The following is a 16,505-nucleotide window of genomic DNA, read 5'->3' as shown; positions in this document are numbered from 1 at the left end:
CTCATATCATCCATCAAAATGATCTTCGCAAATTAAAGAAGTGGCAAATCCGAGCTCGTATGAAACCCCTTTTGGATAAGGGCTGCTCCTCCAAAGCCTTTTTTAAAAGTCTCCATGCGGATAGGCGAAAGGAGGATATTTGCAGGATCAAGAAAGCTGATGGCACCTGGACCACTTCCAAATCAGACCTGGAATTGCAATGTTTTAGTCACTTTCAGCAGCTCCTTTCTTCTCCACCTGATCATTTGATGCAAGTAAATGCAGTCAGGTCTCAATTTCTTATGCATGTTCAGCCCATAGTATCTCGGGAACAGGCCCTTACATTGGAGCAGCCTTTTATGCTTAGTGAACTGGAAGATGCTTTGAGTCATCTACGCAAAAGCAGCTCCCCTGGTTGGGATGGACTGACTGTTGAATTCTTCCGTGCATTTTGGGGTGATCTCAAGATTACTCTCCTTCTAATGATCAATCATGCTTGGGCAGAACAATCTCTACCTCCATCCTGGAAACATGGCCTTGTAAAATTGATTCCCAAAAAAAGGTTGTGTGAGACGATGGCTGATTGGCGGCCTATTTCCCTCATGCCTGTCATTTACAAACTCATTGCTAAAATGATTGTCCTCAGGGTTCGCTTCCTATTGCAAGCAGGACTTCATCCTAGGCAGTATGGGTTTGTCCCCAGGAGGCAGATCACTGACAATATCTCCAATGCCTTGCTTGCGATTGAATATGCTAAATATTCTAAACAAGATGTTCTCATTCTGCAAGTAGACATTGCGAAAGCTTTTGATACTGTCCATTGGGATTTCATCTCTCAAACTATGCAAAAATTGGGATTTGGCTCTCGACTTGTCCACATCATTTACTGGCTTTACTCTCATGCCACTGCACAGTGCTTGCTTGGTGGTGGGTTGTCAAGAACCTGGACTATGACTCGCTCAGTGAGACAGGGTTGCCCTTTCAGCTCCTTACTGTATGCCATTGCTACCCATCCGTTACTCTTGCATATGGACTATCTGGCAGATACAGGACAGCTTCATGGTTTGCAAATTCCAGGGGCAAAGTCTTTTCTTGCACAGGCCTATGCTGATGATTCATTCTTCATGCCAAGGAATTCTCAAAGTGATCTTTCTTGTTTGATGCATACACTGAATGACTTTGGTATAGCTGCTGGACTGCATATTAATTTTCAGAAATCAAAACTTCTAGCTTTGAAAGAAGCTGATTGGCATGCACTGTTTTGGCCAGGCCACATTATCTCTTCCTTTACTATTGTCAGACATCTCGGATACCCCATTGGCTGGAATATTACTCTGCAACAACAGCTCAAATGGGTGCTTCAAAAGATCAATAAGAAGCTGGAATACTGGCATTTGTCCACTTGGCCTCTACATGTTCGACTCCGGATAGTACAGTCCATCATTATGGCATATGTGCAATTTTATCTGCCTCTTCTTCCTTGGTCTTTCAAGCAGTTGGCTTCTTATATGTCCCAAGCTATGGAGATATTTTGGAAAAGTAAATCTCTTAAAAAAGCTTTGAGACTACTACCTATGCTGTCTATTTGTTCACCCAAGACTCATGGGGGGCTGAATATTCTCAATCTCCAGGTTCATATGTTGGCAAGAAAGAGCACTATGATTGCTGATTTTTTTCAGCAAAACCAACCATGGGCTATTATGTTAGCAGCTATGTGTGGAAACATGGCTTCCCATGCATATGGGCATTGGATTTCAGATCACTGGGAAGCAGTTTTGTCTAATTTTCAGGGAAAAATTCCTGGTTGCCCTGTTTCTACTGCTTTTATTCATGATTGGAAGAGAATTCTTTCATATGCAAAATGGACAGGTGCTTCCTCTCGTCATGGCAACTCCTTTCGATTGGAAAGCATCCATTGGAGCAAGGTGTTTGCATCGCCTCTCGCTTTACAGGCACCTATCAAAGCATATAATCTCATGAAATTGGGCATAAGGTTTGTTGGTGATGTTGTGGATCAACAAGGCTATACACTTTCATTTCCACAAGCTTGCAGGACATTTTCCTTGGGTCTGCATCATAGATCCATTTGGAGAACACTTTCAATTATGATGCAGCCATTTGTTCCGGTTCCTCCACTGTTTGCACAGGACAGATTAATGGACTGGAATTTGACTTCCATACCTCCTGCTGCATACACACTTTCGATACACAATCTGACTGCTTCAAAGGTTTACAGATTTCTTCTTCCACAGCCATGGATTGACAAGCATGCCAACACTCTTTGGAATTTGGATAGGCCTTTATCTTGGTGGCAATCCCGTCTCATGAAAATCTGGAAAACCAAATTGCCATTGAAACAGAGGCTTTTCTTTTGGAGATGTATAGTGGGAGCCTTTTCCATTGGGGTGAAATTGGCAGCTCGCCGCATTGCTTCTCCTTTCTGCCCCCGTTGCTCTCATCCTCGCGAGACAGTTCCTCACTTATTATGGTTTTGCCCGCACTCTCGCACATTGATCACTCAGGTTTCTCATTTACTGCGGCTTCGGTTCCCTTCTATCAGATTTGGGAAACTTTTCTGGATGTTTGGATGCTGCTCATCTCAGATGTCTCCATTACTCCTTTTCTTTCATTGGACTCGCTTTTGGGTATTATGGACCATCTGGACACAGAGACTGCACTCTAGGATGGGTCAACAGTTTCCTCAGGCATATATTTTCTTCAGAATGTCCCTTAAGCAGTCTTTACATGACAGTATTGCTGCAAGGGATTTGGATGCTACTTGCCTTGAAGTGTTCTCTACTTGTTTTTGAGTTCTTCTATTGGGCTCTCTTTCGGAGTTCTTTGCTAGTGTGTGGGAGACCTCCCATATTGTAAATTTATGAGCATATAAATACAATGGATTTTACCAAAAAAAAAAAAAAAGTGTGTTTCGGTGGTGTGTGTGTGTTCGTCTGGTGATCGTAAGAGCGTGGTGAGAGAGGTGGAGACGAGCCTCATCTGCGTTCCGTACAGACGCCCTGCCTGTCCGTACATCCGTACGGCAGCCGTGTGCTCACCGTACAGCCGTACGGTCTGATCCGCTGTTCCCTGCGTGGCTTTTCGCAACTCTGCCTCTGCTTTCGTCGTTTCGCCGTACCTTTTCCTACACCTCTTCCGTCCGTACATTCCCGTCTTCTTCCGTACAGCCTGGATTCCTCGCCCATTTTTACCTCTTCGAACAGCTCTTGCGTGCCTGCTCGATACCCCTATACAGCTCAGCTTCTTCCTTGCAGCCCTTTCCGTGCAACCGTACTTTCCGTACAAGTCCCTGCTTCGTCCTCTTTTCGTTCAGCTCGCATCTCTAGCTTTCTCTTTGTCCGCACAGCCCTTCTCTGCTCTGCCCTTCTTTCAATCCTGTCCTTCTTCTCTTCATGGAAGATCAATTCAAAAGCTATTCTCGTAAGGAGTCGACCCGGGACTCCAAAAGACAACAGGTTGACTTTTCTACTACAGATTCGGTCGATGCTCATTATGTCTTTGATATGCTTAAAGATGAATTTCAGTACAGCCGGAAGGAGTGGGCCAAACCTCCCCCGGCCATCAAATATAAGTTGAAGCTTCCATCATTGGTTGCTCCTCTTCGAAAATTCTCTCAGCAAGCAGTTATTATCTTCTTTCCAGGAAAGCTACCCTCAGCAAATGATGTGGCTCAATGGGTTCAGGCATTGTTGGGAGGCTGCTTTGTTGAAGGGGTGTATTTTGCTTCTAGGGGTTTTTATGAGGTGCACTTTTCAGACGCCTCATATCGACAGCAGATTTTGGAGATGTCGCCCCTTTTCTATGGCAGACAAATGGTGCATGTCATGCCATGGTCGCCAAACAAAGATTACCACAGCCTCATTCGACATCATTGCCCCGTATGGGTTGAGGTGGTGGATTTTCCAGATTACATGAGGGCTGAGTTACCAAGTTTGGCAGCCTCTTTGGGGCAAGTTGTTTGCCCACCCCGCCCTTCGGGTAATCGCAATCGCTTTTGTATTCTTTGGGATACAGATCACCCCACCCCTCCTTCCATTGCGGTAGAAGTGGAGGATGTTCCCCTTGGTGAAAAATATTTTGACTTGAAATGGGGAGTTTTTGCAGGTGCTTGTTTCACATGCCATAAGTTTGGCCATTTAGCCTCACAGTGTCCTGCAGTTTTGCATCAGCTTCCTCCCACAGCTATTGCTCCAGAAAATACTCCCCCTCCGACTTATGCTTCGGGGTCTAAGGCTATGCCTACTAAACTGGGTGATGTGGCTCTCAAATCTGTCCCTTCCAAAGAAACTGTACTTCAGGTTTCAGCTAAGCAAAAGGATAAGGGTAAGGGCAAAATTTCAGAATCTCATGTCTCTCCCCAAGGTGCCTGGCAGCAACCTAAAAAGGTTTTCGCTCTCAAACCACGTCCACTACAATCTCGCCATTGGGATGCTTCAATTTCTACCCCTGGTCAGACCTCTTCCCCTGCTGACAGCCTTGCTTCTCAACTGTGGGTTGATGTGCTAAAAAGAGGCATCCCTGTATGTGATAATGATGAGGATCATAGAGCTAATGATCCAGGAGCACAGGTGGATGTTGATGTCATGGCTGAGGCCTGACAGTTTACACTCTATTCTGCCTTTTGGTTTGACTGTACATATCTTTTATGTCTACTTCAATTACTTGCATTACATATAATGTTCAGGGTCTTTGCAATGCAAATAAGTGGAGACTCTTCTGGCATTATGTACATAGAATGCATCCCGATGTGATCTCCTTACAAGAACACAATCAACATTTCTTGGCTGGTCAGCAAGGCCACTATGCTGGTTATGATATTTTTTATGCTGGTACAATGCACTTTTCGGGAGTTTGCATGCTTGTAAAACATGATATACAGCCCACGGTGGCACACAATGATCCTCAAGGTCGATGGATGGTGATCAGGTGCACCTGGCAGGATACTCTCTATGAAATAGCATCTGTTTATGCCTCGCAAACTTCTGCGACTAGAGCTCAAATGTGGGATTCCCTCAAACAATACCCATGGCTTTCCAATGCTTTTTTGTGTGGAGACTTTAACAATTCGCCTGCCCCCCAAGATAATACTACTCATCGCTCTCACATGATCCCCACTGAGTTCCGACATTGGGAAGATATGCTCTCATCTCTCCATGCTGAAGATCTATGGCTCTCAACAAGGGACACAGATATGGGTTATACATATCATCACAATGCTTTTAATCATTACTGGGCTCGACTTGACAGATGGCATTTGCTGCATGCTCAGCAGTATGCTGATTTTACATGCACATTGCGGATTGATCACTCCCTCCTGCTATCTGATCATTTCCCGGTATGCTTGACATTATCAATAGCACGTCTGACAGATGATATGCCTTTTTTTGGTCATCGCTTGTTCCATGTTAATAGTGCCTACTTGCTTCATCAACAATTTCAGAACATGGTGAGAGTGGCTGTCCGTCCCCTCCTCTCACATGCTCAGGAGGATATGGATTTTGCTTGGATCAGCCTTGCTCATCGTTTACAGGCTGTTATTCAAGACTATGGACGGAGTTACATGGAAAACCTTCGGCTCAAGATAAAATGGGCTCAATCCCACAAGCAGCAAATGGATGCAATCAGTTCTCATAGGCAGCTTACTTCTTCTGAACAGGATTCTTGTGCTTATGCGGCTCATATCATCCATCAAAATGATCTTCGCAAATTAAAGAAGTGGCAAATCCGAGCTCGTATGAAACCCCTTTTGGATAAGGGCTGCTCCTCCAAAGCCTTTTTTAAAAGTCTCCATGCGGATAGGCGAAAGGAGGATATTTGCAGGATCAAGAAAGCTGATGGCACCTGGACCACTTCCAAATCAGACCTGGAATTGCAATGTTTTAGTCACTTTCAGCAGCTCCTTTCTTCTCCACCTGATCATTTGATGCAAGTAAATGCAGTCAGGTCTCAATTTCTTATGCATGTTCAGCCCATAGTATCTCGGGAACAGGCCCTTACATTGGAGCAGCCTTTTATGCTTAGTGAACTGGAAGATGCTTTGAGTCATCTACGCAAAAGCAGCTCCCCTGGTTGGGATGGACTGACTGTTGAATTCTTCCGTGCATTTTGGGGTGATCTCAAGATTACTCTCCTTCTAATGATCAATCATGCTTGGGCAGAACAATCTCTACCTCCATCCTGGAAACATGGCCTTGTAAAATTGATTCCCAAAAAAAGGTTGTGTGAGACGATGGCTGATTGGCGGCCTATTTCCCTCATGCCTGTCATTTACAAACTCATTGCTAAAATGATTGTCCTCAGGGTTCGCTTCCTATTGCAAGCAGGACTTCATCCTAGGCAGTATGGGTTTGTCCCCAGGAGGCAGATCACTGACAATATCTCCAATGCCTTGCTTGCGATTGAATATGCTAAATATTCTAAACAAGATGTTCTCATTCTGCAAGTAGACATTGCGAAAGCTTTTGATACTGTCCATTGGGATTTCATCTCTCAAACTATGCAAAAATTGGGATTTGGCTCTCGACTTGTCCACATCATTTACTGGCTTTACTCTCATGCCACTGCACAGTGCTTGCTTGGTGGTGGGTTGTCAAGAACCTGGACTATGACTCGCTCAGTGAGACAGGGTTGCCCTTTCAGCTCCTTACTGTATGCCATTGCTACCCATCCGTTACTCTTGCATATGGACTATCTGGCAGATACAGGACAGCTTCATGGTTTGCAAATTCCAGGGGCAAAGTCTTTTCTTGCACAGGCCTATGCTGATGATTCATTCTTCATGCCAAGGAATTCTCAAAGTGATCTTTCTTGTTTGATGCATACACTGAATGACTTTGGTATAGCTGCTGGACTGCATATTAATTTTCAGAAATCAAAACTTCTAGCTTTGAAAGAAGCTGATTGGCATGCACTGTTTTGGCCAGGCCACATTATCTCTTCCTTTACTATTGTCAGACATCTCGGATACCCCATTGGCTGGAATATTACTCCGCAACAACAGCTCAAATGGGTGCTTCAAAAGATCAATAAGAAGCTGGAATACTGGCATTTGTCCACTTGGCCTCTACATGTTCGACTCCGGATAGTACAGTCCATCATTATGGCATATGTGCAATTTTATCTGCCTCTTCTTCCTTGGTCTTTCAAGCAGTTGGCTTCTTATATGTCCCAAGCTATGGAGATATTTTGGAAAAGTAAATCTCTTAAAAAAGCTTTGAGACTACTACCTATGCTGTCTATTTGTTCACCCAAGACTCATGGGGGGCTGAATATTCTCAATCTCCAGGTTCATATGTTGGCAAGAAAGAGCACTATGATTGCTGATTTTTTTCAGCAAAACCAACCATGGGCTATTATGTTAGCAGCTATGTGTGGAAACATGGCTTCCCATGCATATGGGCATTGGATTTCAGATCACTGGGAAGCAGTTTTGTCTAATTTTCAGGGAAAAATTCCTGGTTGCCCTGTTTCTACTGCTTTTATTCATGATTGGAAGAGAATTCTTTCATATGCAAAATGGACAGGTGCTTCCTCTCGTCATGGCAACTCCTTTCGATTGGAAAGCATCCATTGGAGCAAGGTGTTTGCATCGCCTCTCGCTTTACAGGCACCTATCAAAGCATATAATCTCATGAAATTGGGCATAAGGTTTGTTGGTGATGTTGTGGATCAACAAGGCTATACACTTTCATTTCCACAAGCTTGCAGGACATTTTCCTTGGGTCTGCATCATAGATCCATTTGGAGAACACTTTCAATTATGATGCAGCCATTTGTTCCGGTTCCTCCACTGTTTGCACAGGACAGATTAATGGACTGGAATTTGACTTCCATACCTCCTGCTGCATACACACTTTCGATACACAATCTGACTGCTTCGAAGGTTTACAGATTTCTTCTTCCACAGCCATGGATTGACAAGCATGCCAACACTCTTTGGAATTTGGATAGGCCTTTATCTTGGTGGCAATCCCGTCTCATGAAAATCTGGAAAACCAAATTGCCATTGAAACAGAGGCTTTTCTTTTGGAGATGTATAGTGGGAGCCTTTTCCATTGGGGTGAAATTGGCAGCTCGCCGCATTGCTTCTCCTTTCTGCCCCCGTTGCTCTCATCCTCGCGAGACAGTTCCTCACTTATTATGGTTTTGCCCGCACTCTCGCACATTGATCACTCAGGTTTCTCATTTACTGCGGCTTCGGTTCCCTTCTATCAGATTTGGGAAACTTTTCTGGATGTTTGGATGCTGCTCATCTCAGATGTCTCCATTACTCCTTTTCTTTCATTGGACTCGCTTTTGGGTATTATGGACCATCTGGACACAGAGACTGCACTCTAGGATGGGTCAACAGTTTCCTCAGGCATATATTTTCTTCAGAATGTCCCTTAAGCAGTCTTTACATGACAGTATTGCTGCAAGGGATTTGGATGCTACTTGCCTTGAAGTGTTCTCTACTTGTTTTTGAGTTCTTCTATTGGGCTCTCTTTCGGAGTTCTTTGCTAGTGTGTGGGAGACCTCCCATATTGTAAATTTATGAGCATATAAATACAATGGATTTTACCAAAAAAAAAAAAAAGTGTGTGTGTGAGAGAGAGATTCCGTGCTAGCCCTCATGCTCCCACACTACAACTGCTTGTTTCTCCCTCAGTTTGACACCCTCGAGGTTCCTTTTGACGTCCGTTTTCTGTCCCGTATGCCCTATCAAAAAATCTGATTTTTTTTTCGTGCTGTCAAAAATCCGTACGATTTCGTTCGTCCGTACAATCAGAAAAATCCGTACAGTCCGTGCAATTTTGTCCGTACAGTTTGCTTGCTAGAAAAAAAAAATTTCGAAAATCCATACAGTCAGAAAATCCGTACGATTTTGTCCGTACAGTCAGGAAATTTTGTACAATTTGTCCGTACAATCCGTACAGTTTTGTCCGTACAGTCTATACAGTTTTGTCCGTACAGTTTGCCTGTTAGAAAAAAAAAATCGTACTGTCCAAAATCCGTACGATTTCGTCCGTATAGCCAGGAAAACACCGTACAGTTTTGTACCTGCTGTGCTTTCCTCCTTGTAAAGCGTTGCTGCTTCCAAGTCCTTAACTCAAATGGCGGATTATTCCTATGAGAAAACCTTTCACAAAGACAAGTCGGTTTCCAACAAGAAACAAAAACAGGTGATGGATTCAGATGACTCCCTTCATGACTGTGCTGAGGCTCAGCTTGTTTATGAGGTTATGCATGAAGGGTTTGAAGACACCCATAAAGGTTGGAAAGATCCACTTCCCACCACTAGCATTATGGTGGAAGTGGATGATATATTTGATCCAGTTAAGGAGTATGCAAAGGATGCCATTATAATTTTCTTCCCAGGACGGATGCCTGCTGCTGCAGATATTGGGAATTGGTTGACTCGAACCTTGGGTGGTTCTTATGTCAAAAAAGTTCATTATGCAACGAGGGGCTTTTTTGAGATCATCATGGCTGATGAGGAGCACCGTCAGGTTTTGCTGGAGCACTCTCCTCTTTTCTATGGCCAGCAGATGGTCCATGTTTTGCCTTGGTCTCCCACCCGGGATTACCAAGCATTGATTCGGCATCGTTGCCCTATTTGGGTAGAAGTTGTGGATTTTCCTCAATGCTTGTCTTCTCTTCTACCTAAAATTGCAGCTTCGCTCGGTAAGGTGGTATGTCCACCACGACCCAATGGAAATTCGAATCGCTTCTGCATTTTGTGGGATACAAATCATCCCACTCCAGCTTCATATTCGGTCACTGTGAATAATGTTTCCATGGCGAGTGCCTTTTACAAGCTCAAGTGGGGGCTGTTTGCAAGTGCTTGCTTTGAATGCAAGCAATTTGGGCACATGGCTTCACAATGCCCTTCCCGAGCTCCACGGATGCCAGTGCAAGCTGAAATGGTTCAGCCTTTGAATAAGAATGCAAATGCCTCTTCTGTGGTCAAAAACAAAGGGGTCAAACAGTTTTTCTCTGTTCAAGACAAAGGCAAAGACCCGGCTGTCTCACATGGTAATGCTTCTTTTCCTGTGCCTTTGTCCTCTCCACCTCAAGGGAAGGGGGAAATTTTTTTGATTGATGGATGGCAAACTCCTCGCAAAGTGATCTCCCCCAGGCAACCTTTGCCTTCTCGGACTTGGAGTGGTGCATCCTCTCATGGGAAAACACCTGCTGAAAACTCTGGTGTTGGCTTGACCTGGGCTAGTGTGACTGCAAATCGGACCTTGTTTCCTGAAGAAGAAGTTGCTGCACTTTTGTCCTCTCCTCAGGCTGATGCTTCATCCAAGGGTAGAGACCCGGACATTGAGGTGGAAATGCAGACGTAGACAGCCCGTTAGTTGCTGTACATACCTGTCCCATAACTGTAAATATGCTTGATCATCTGAAGTGTGTTACTCTCAATGTACAGGGAATGTGTGATGGTCGCAAATGGAAACTGGTCTGGATGTATATCAGGCAATTGCAGCTTGATATAATTGCTTTGCAAGAGCATAATCAGCATATGTATGCTGGTCAAATAGGCCATTTTGCTGGTTATGATATCTTCTATGCTGGAGAGCACTCCTTTTCTGGTGTGGCTTTCTTGGTAAAGCACGACCTTCAACCTGTTGTGGCTCTCAATGATCGCCATGGTAGATGGATTATTGTTCAATGCCTTGTTCAAGGGGAAATTTTTGAATTTGCATCGGTTTATGCCCCCCAGTCTTCTCATGATAGAGCTTTGATCTGGGCTGCCATGCATCCTTATCCATGGCGACAACATGCCTTCATTTGTGGTGACTTTAATAATGCCCCTCAATCGAGTGACAACACCTCAGGCCACACTCATATGTTGGCTTCTGAAACACAGGCATGGTCTGATTTTTTGCTTCAGTTGCGCCTGGTTGATCTCTGGAAGGAATTACAACCCATGCTTCCGGGTTATACCTTTCAGCATAATGCTCAATCTTCTTATCGGTCACGCTTGGACAGATGGTATCAGATTGATCCACAGCATTGTGATGCCTTTACTTGTCAAATTCGGGTTGATGATGCTTTCACACATTCGGATCATGCTCCTCTTTGGTTGAGGCTTTCCTTACATGAATTTCCCACTGACAGATTGCCTTGCCGAAGGCTTTTGCTGATTTATAATAGTTATCTGGAGCATGCTGACTTTAAAGCCTTGGTCTCTGATGCTATTCAGCCTCTCTCTCGTCAGATACGCATTGTTTGGATTATGCCTGGCAGGCTTTTGTTGCCCGGATGCAAGCAGTTATTCGAGATTATGGCAAATCCTATATGCAAGCCACAAGGGAGACTGTAGCACATGCCAAATTTAGATGTCAGAGTTTGACTGAGCTTGCTCATCTTCGCCCTTTGTCTTCAGAGGAAAGCATGCTCTTATGTCAGGCTCAATTCTCTCTTCAATCTAATGATCGCAGAAAGCTTGCTAAATGGGAAACTCGATCCAGACAACGGGCATTTTTGGATAAAGGCTGCTCTTCCAAGCAATTTTTTAAGAGTTTACACTACAAAAGACAGGCTGCCAATATCTGTCGGATCCGGATGCCTGATGGTTCTTGGTCAACATCTCGTTCAGAGCTTGCTGATTTATGTGTGCAGCACTTCTCCACTCATTTTGGGCATCCGGATACTCTTTCTCCTCGGGTCGTGTCTGCACGTCAGCTTCTTTTGCAGCATGCTCATCCAATTCTATCTGATGCTCAGGCTTTGGAACTTGAACATCCCTTCACTGAAAGGGAATTGTCTGATGCACTGAGATCCTTTTCACTGAAAGGGAATTGTCTGATGCACTGAGATCCTGTGGCAGATGGAAATCTCCAAAATGGGATGGTCTCACTGTTGAATTTTTTCTTGCATTCTGGGATCTTCTTAAATTCACCTTGCTGCAAATGGTAAATACAGCATGGCAAAATCAGCAGATGCCTTTGTGGGTGCGTCAATTTTACGAGCAAAAACCTATGAGCAGGTTTATCCGAGCGTGTTTTTCAAGAGATTTTTAAAAATGTTTTTCTTTAGGAAACATGGTTTTTACACTTTTATTTTCACTAGAACTAGATCCCTTCATCATAAAAATATACAGACTAATCACTCATTCATTTTTACACAACATAATTTTCTTATTTAGAGACATCCCTTTGTACCCCTGTTATTACCTTAAAAAAGTGTTGATTCCTTTAAGAAACATTCCTCATAATCACTCTCAATGTAATAATACTATGCATATATAATTACTTATTAACACATTTATATCATATGGCAATATCTTTTTAGTGTTTTTATAGCATATTTATGGACATGTTTCTAAAGAAGTTTAAATTACTATAAATAAGTATTAACTTAGGCTTATATATCACTCTCATAAAATACATGTAATATTTAATACTATATATGAAAGATTTTCCAAAATATAACTCCGTAGATGTGCTCAAATGGGGTGTTCCGATCAATTTGAGTGGTTGAATGACTATATTTGGACATTGGATATGAAAGTTATGTCACTTTTAAAAGTGCTGTCTAAGGTAGTTTCGCCAGCGAAACTACCTTGGGAGACTTGCTTCAAAGGGGTTTCGCTGGCGAAACTACCTGGATGGCTTGCTTCAATGAGTTTTCTTTGAAGAAACTCTTTCATGAAGATAGGTTGAGAGAGGGTTTTCAATGTCACCTCCTATTAAGTAAAAGTTGTAAGAAGGATCATAAGGGAATTTTCATAGAGAAGTCTACTCTACATGTGGGTTTCTTCAAAAGCCATCCCATTATGCTCTCACCATTCCTACAGATTCACCTAAAGATTGTTGTATAAAATAGGCATTTCTATAACACTTTGCATATTTCTAAGTGAAACTATGTTTTCTTCTGATCGATTTTTGCCATATTTATGCATAGTTGGAAGCTTTTTTTTTCCTTCGCTCGGACGCTCGGAAGATTTTGCTCATAAAATGCTCGTCCCCTGCCTTTGTCATGGAAAAAGGGTCTTCTCAAGCTGATTCCAAAAAAGCAGCTATGTGATTCACTGGGTGATTGGAGGCCAATCACACTCATGCCAGTCATTTACAAGATCATTGCCAAAATGGTGGTTGATCGGATTAAAGGTGATTTGCATGATGGGTTGTATCCCTCCCAATATGGCTTTGTTCCACGTTGCCATATCACAGATAACATTGCCAATGCTTATATTGGGATTGAATATGCCAAATACACGCAGCAGGATGTTTTACTCTTGCAGGTAGATATTGCAAAGCCTTTGACATAGTTCAATGGGATTTCATCTCACAAACTATGCGAGCTTTGGGGTTTGGACAAAAATGCAGCAGGTTATTTACTGGCTTTACAAAGATAGCAATGCGGCTTACATTATCTAAGGGAATATCTTTGATGAGTGGACTCTTCGTTGTTCGGTCTGCCAAGGATGTCCTCTCAGTGCTTTACTGTATGCCATTGCTACTCATCCTATGCTGCAATATATTGATCATCTTGTGGCTACAGGATCACTTCATGGCTTGGAATTGGATGCTAATCGTAGCATGGTTGCTCAAGCTTATGCTGATGATTCTTTCTTTACCCCGAAGAATACGCCCCATGATCTTGGTGCCTTGATGCAGGCCCTCTCTATTTATGGTTTGGCAACTAGTCTTCATGTTAATTTTCTGAAGTCTAAGCTGCTCCCTTTGCATTCCAAAGACTGGCATATCTATTATGGCCCGGGGATATCATTCCACCCACTCAGTTTGTTCGTCATCTTGGTTACCCTTTGGGGTGGGAACTCACTCGCCGACAACAAACTGATTGGGTTTTGGCTAAGCTTCGGAAAAAGCTTGAGTATTGGAAACTGGCAACCTGGCCTTTGCACGTTTGTCTTCGAATAGTGCAGTCCATCTTTGTGGCATATATTCAATTTTACTTGCCATTGATCATGTTCACTAAGGCAGATCTTACATCTTTCATGTCTGTCTTTATGGAACTCTTCTGGCGATCCAAACATGGCAGAAAAAGTCTCAAGCTGCTTTCGATGCATCACATTTGTTCTCCCAAGATGCATGGTGGATTGAACATCACGGATATTCATGTGCATATTCTTGCCCACAGGAGAAAAATGTTGCTGCAATTTCTGCAAGATGATCAGCCTTGGGCTCTTATGATTAGGACTCTAGTCACTCATATCAGTATTTCTGTGTTTGGTCATTGGCAACTCGATCACTGGGATTTCTTTTTTGGCTGCACTGATGGCACTTTGCTTGGATGCCCTTTTGTCTCCCGCTTGCTTCTTGACTGGAAGCATGTTCTTTCTCATCTGGAATGGAATGGACGGCAATCTTTGCTTGGGAATTCTTTGAGAGCTGAAAGCATTCACTGGTCGAAAGCCTTTCAGCCTCCCTTGGCTTTATAGGAACCTCGACGTTCCTACTTTGTCTCGTTTAAAGGCATCACCTCGGTTGCTGATGTTATAGATGATGCTGGTACTGTGCTCCCCTTTTCTCTAGCAGCCACTACATATGGATTGGGCTCTCATTATCGTCCTTTGTGGCGACAAATTACTTCTATGCTTTGGCCCTTTGTTCCGATTCCTCCTTTGGAACTCCAGGACCGGACTGGAAGATTGGACTTTGACTTCTCCAGGGTCCTCTTCTCGTCCTTTGAGGCTATCTCAGATTACTGTACCTGCATTGTATAAAATCCTTTTGCCTCAACCTTGGGTTTCAGAGAGAGGTGATTCTGTTTGGCGAATGCATCGCCCAGCCAAGTGGTGGAGGAAAAGATTACAGCAACTTTGGGCCTATAAAGTACCGCTTCGGCAACAGGTTTTCTTTTGGCGAGTTCTTTTGGGAGTGTTTCCATCTGGACAGCTATTAGCTCATCGACACATTGCTCCTGCACTTTGCCATAGATGTTCTGCTTCTTTGGAGACTGTGCCTCACTTGTTTTGGCATTGTCCGTCCTCTCGTGAGTTTTTTGATCTGCTTCGACAGCACCTGCGAGCGAGATTCCCATCTGTTCCGTTTGGGAAGTTCTTCTAGCTATTTGGGTTTCATCCATCTAGACCAGAGTTTCATCTTTTCTTCGTTTGGGTTCCCTACTGGGCACTATGGACTTTATGGACATATAGGAATTGTAAAGTCTTTGGTGATCCTACTTTCTCTCTGTTTGGCTTTTTTAGGCGTTCTCTGTAGCAATCTTTCTTTGATTGCTTGCAGACCCGCTGCATAGATCATGAGGTCTTTTTGGCATATACTGAAGTTTTCAGTTGATGTAATTGTAGAACCTTTCTTTGAGGTTACTACTCATATAATATAATCAATCAATGATTTCACCCAAAAAAAAAAAGTGTGTGTGCGTGTGTGTGTGCTGGTGTGTGTGTGTGTGTGTGTGTGTATTAGTGTGTGTGTGTGTGTGTGCTGGTGTGTGTGTGTGGTGTGTGTGTGTGTGGTTTTGTGGTGAGAGAGGTGGAGACGAGCCTCACCTGCATCCCGTACAGACTCCCCGTCTGTCCGTACATCCGTACGGTAGCCGTACGCTCACCGTACAGCCGTACGGTCTGATCCGCCTCTTCCCTGCGTAGCCTTTCGTAACTCTGCCTCTGTTTTCATCGTCTTGCTGTACCTTTTCTGAAACCTCTTCCAGACGTCCGTACATTTTCGTCCTTTTCCGTAGAGCCTGGTTTCCCCGCCCAATTTTATTTCTCCGAACAGCTCTTGCATGCCTTTTCAGTACCCCCATACCGCTCAGCTTCTTCCATACAGCCCCCTCCGTACAACCGTACTTTCCGTACAGTCCCGTACAGCCCGTACAACCTGTGCTAATTGTCCCGTACTATTTCCGTACTTTTTGCCTGTACAAACCCTGCTGCAGTTCTGATTTTTTCCTGCAACCTCATAAATCTTGCCTTGTTTACCTCCATGGAAGACCAGCTCAAAAGCTACTCCCGGAAGGACTTCACCCGGGACTCCAAAAGACAGCAAGTTGACTTCTCCACCGCAGCCTCTGCAGATGCTCACTATGTTTTTGACATGCTCAAAGATGAATTTCACCACAGCCGGAAGGAGTGGGCCAAACCTCCCCTGGCCCTAAAGTATAAGTTGAAGCTGCCCTCATTGGTCACTCCTCTCCAAAAGTTCTCTCAGCAAGCAGTTATCATTTTCTTCCCAGGGAAGTTACCTTCAGCAAATGACGTGGCTCAGTGGGTTCAGGCTTTGTTGGGAGGTTGCTTTGTTGAAGGAGTATACTTTGCTTCTCGAGGCTTTTATGAAGTGCATTTTTTGGATGCCTCATATCGTCAGCAAATATTGGAGATGTCACCTCTATTTTATGGCAGACAAATGGTGCATGTCATGCCATGGTCGCCAAATAAGGATTATGATGGTCTCATTCGACATCACTGCCCTGTATGGGTTGAGGTCGTGGATTTTCCTGATTATATGAGGGCTGAGTTACCAAGTCTGGCAGCTACTTTGGGGCAAGTTGTATGCCCACCCCGTCCTTCAGGTAATCGAAATCGCTTTTGTGTT

At 43.8% G+C, this 16,505-nt stretch overlaps 1 protein-coding gene across 1 annotated transcript in view; it reads left to right on the top strand.

The window, feature by feature from the left end:
- Positions 1–16,505, top strand: part of LOC147880210 (uncharacterized) — a 69,036-nt gene that overhangs the window by 25,845 nt on the left and 26,686 nt on the right. Inside the window, exon 5 of the mRNA XM_087370372.1 lies at positions 3,615–4,222. Coding sequence (XP_087226498.1) covers positions 3,615–4,222 — 608 coding nt within the window. The remainder of the gene's footprint in view (positions 1–3,614; positions 4,223–16,505) is intronic.

This window comes from Dipteris shenzhenensis, chromosome 32 (assembly GCF_047967505.1).
Source record: "Dipteris shenzhenensis isolate YYH24624 ecotype China chromosome 32, Dip_SZ_1.0, whole genome shotgun sequence".
Classification (NCBI taxonomy): Eukaryota; Viridiplantae; Streptophyta; class Polypodiopsida; order Gleicheniales; family Dipteridaceae; genus Dipteris; species Dipteris shenzhenensis.
The sequence above is the reverse complement of the archived record's forward strand: the minus strand, read 5'-3'. Positions and strand labels throughout refer to the sequence as shown.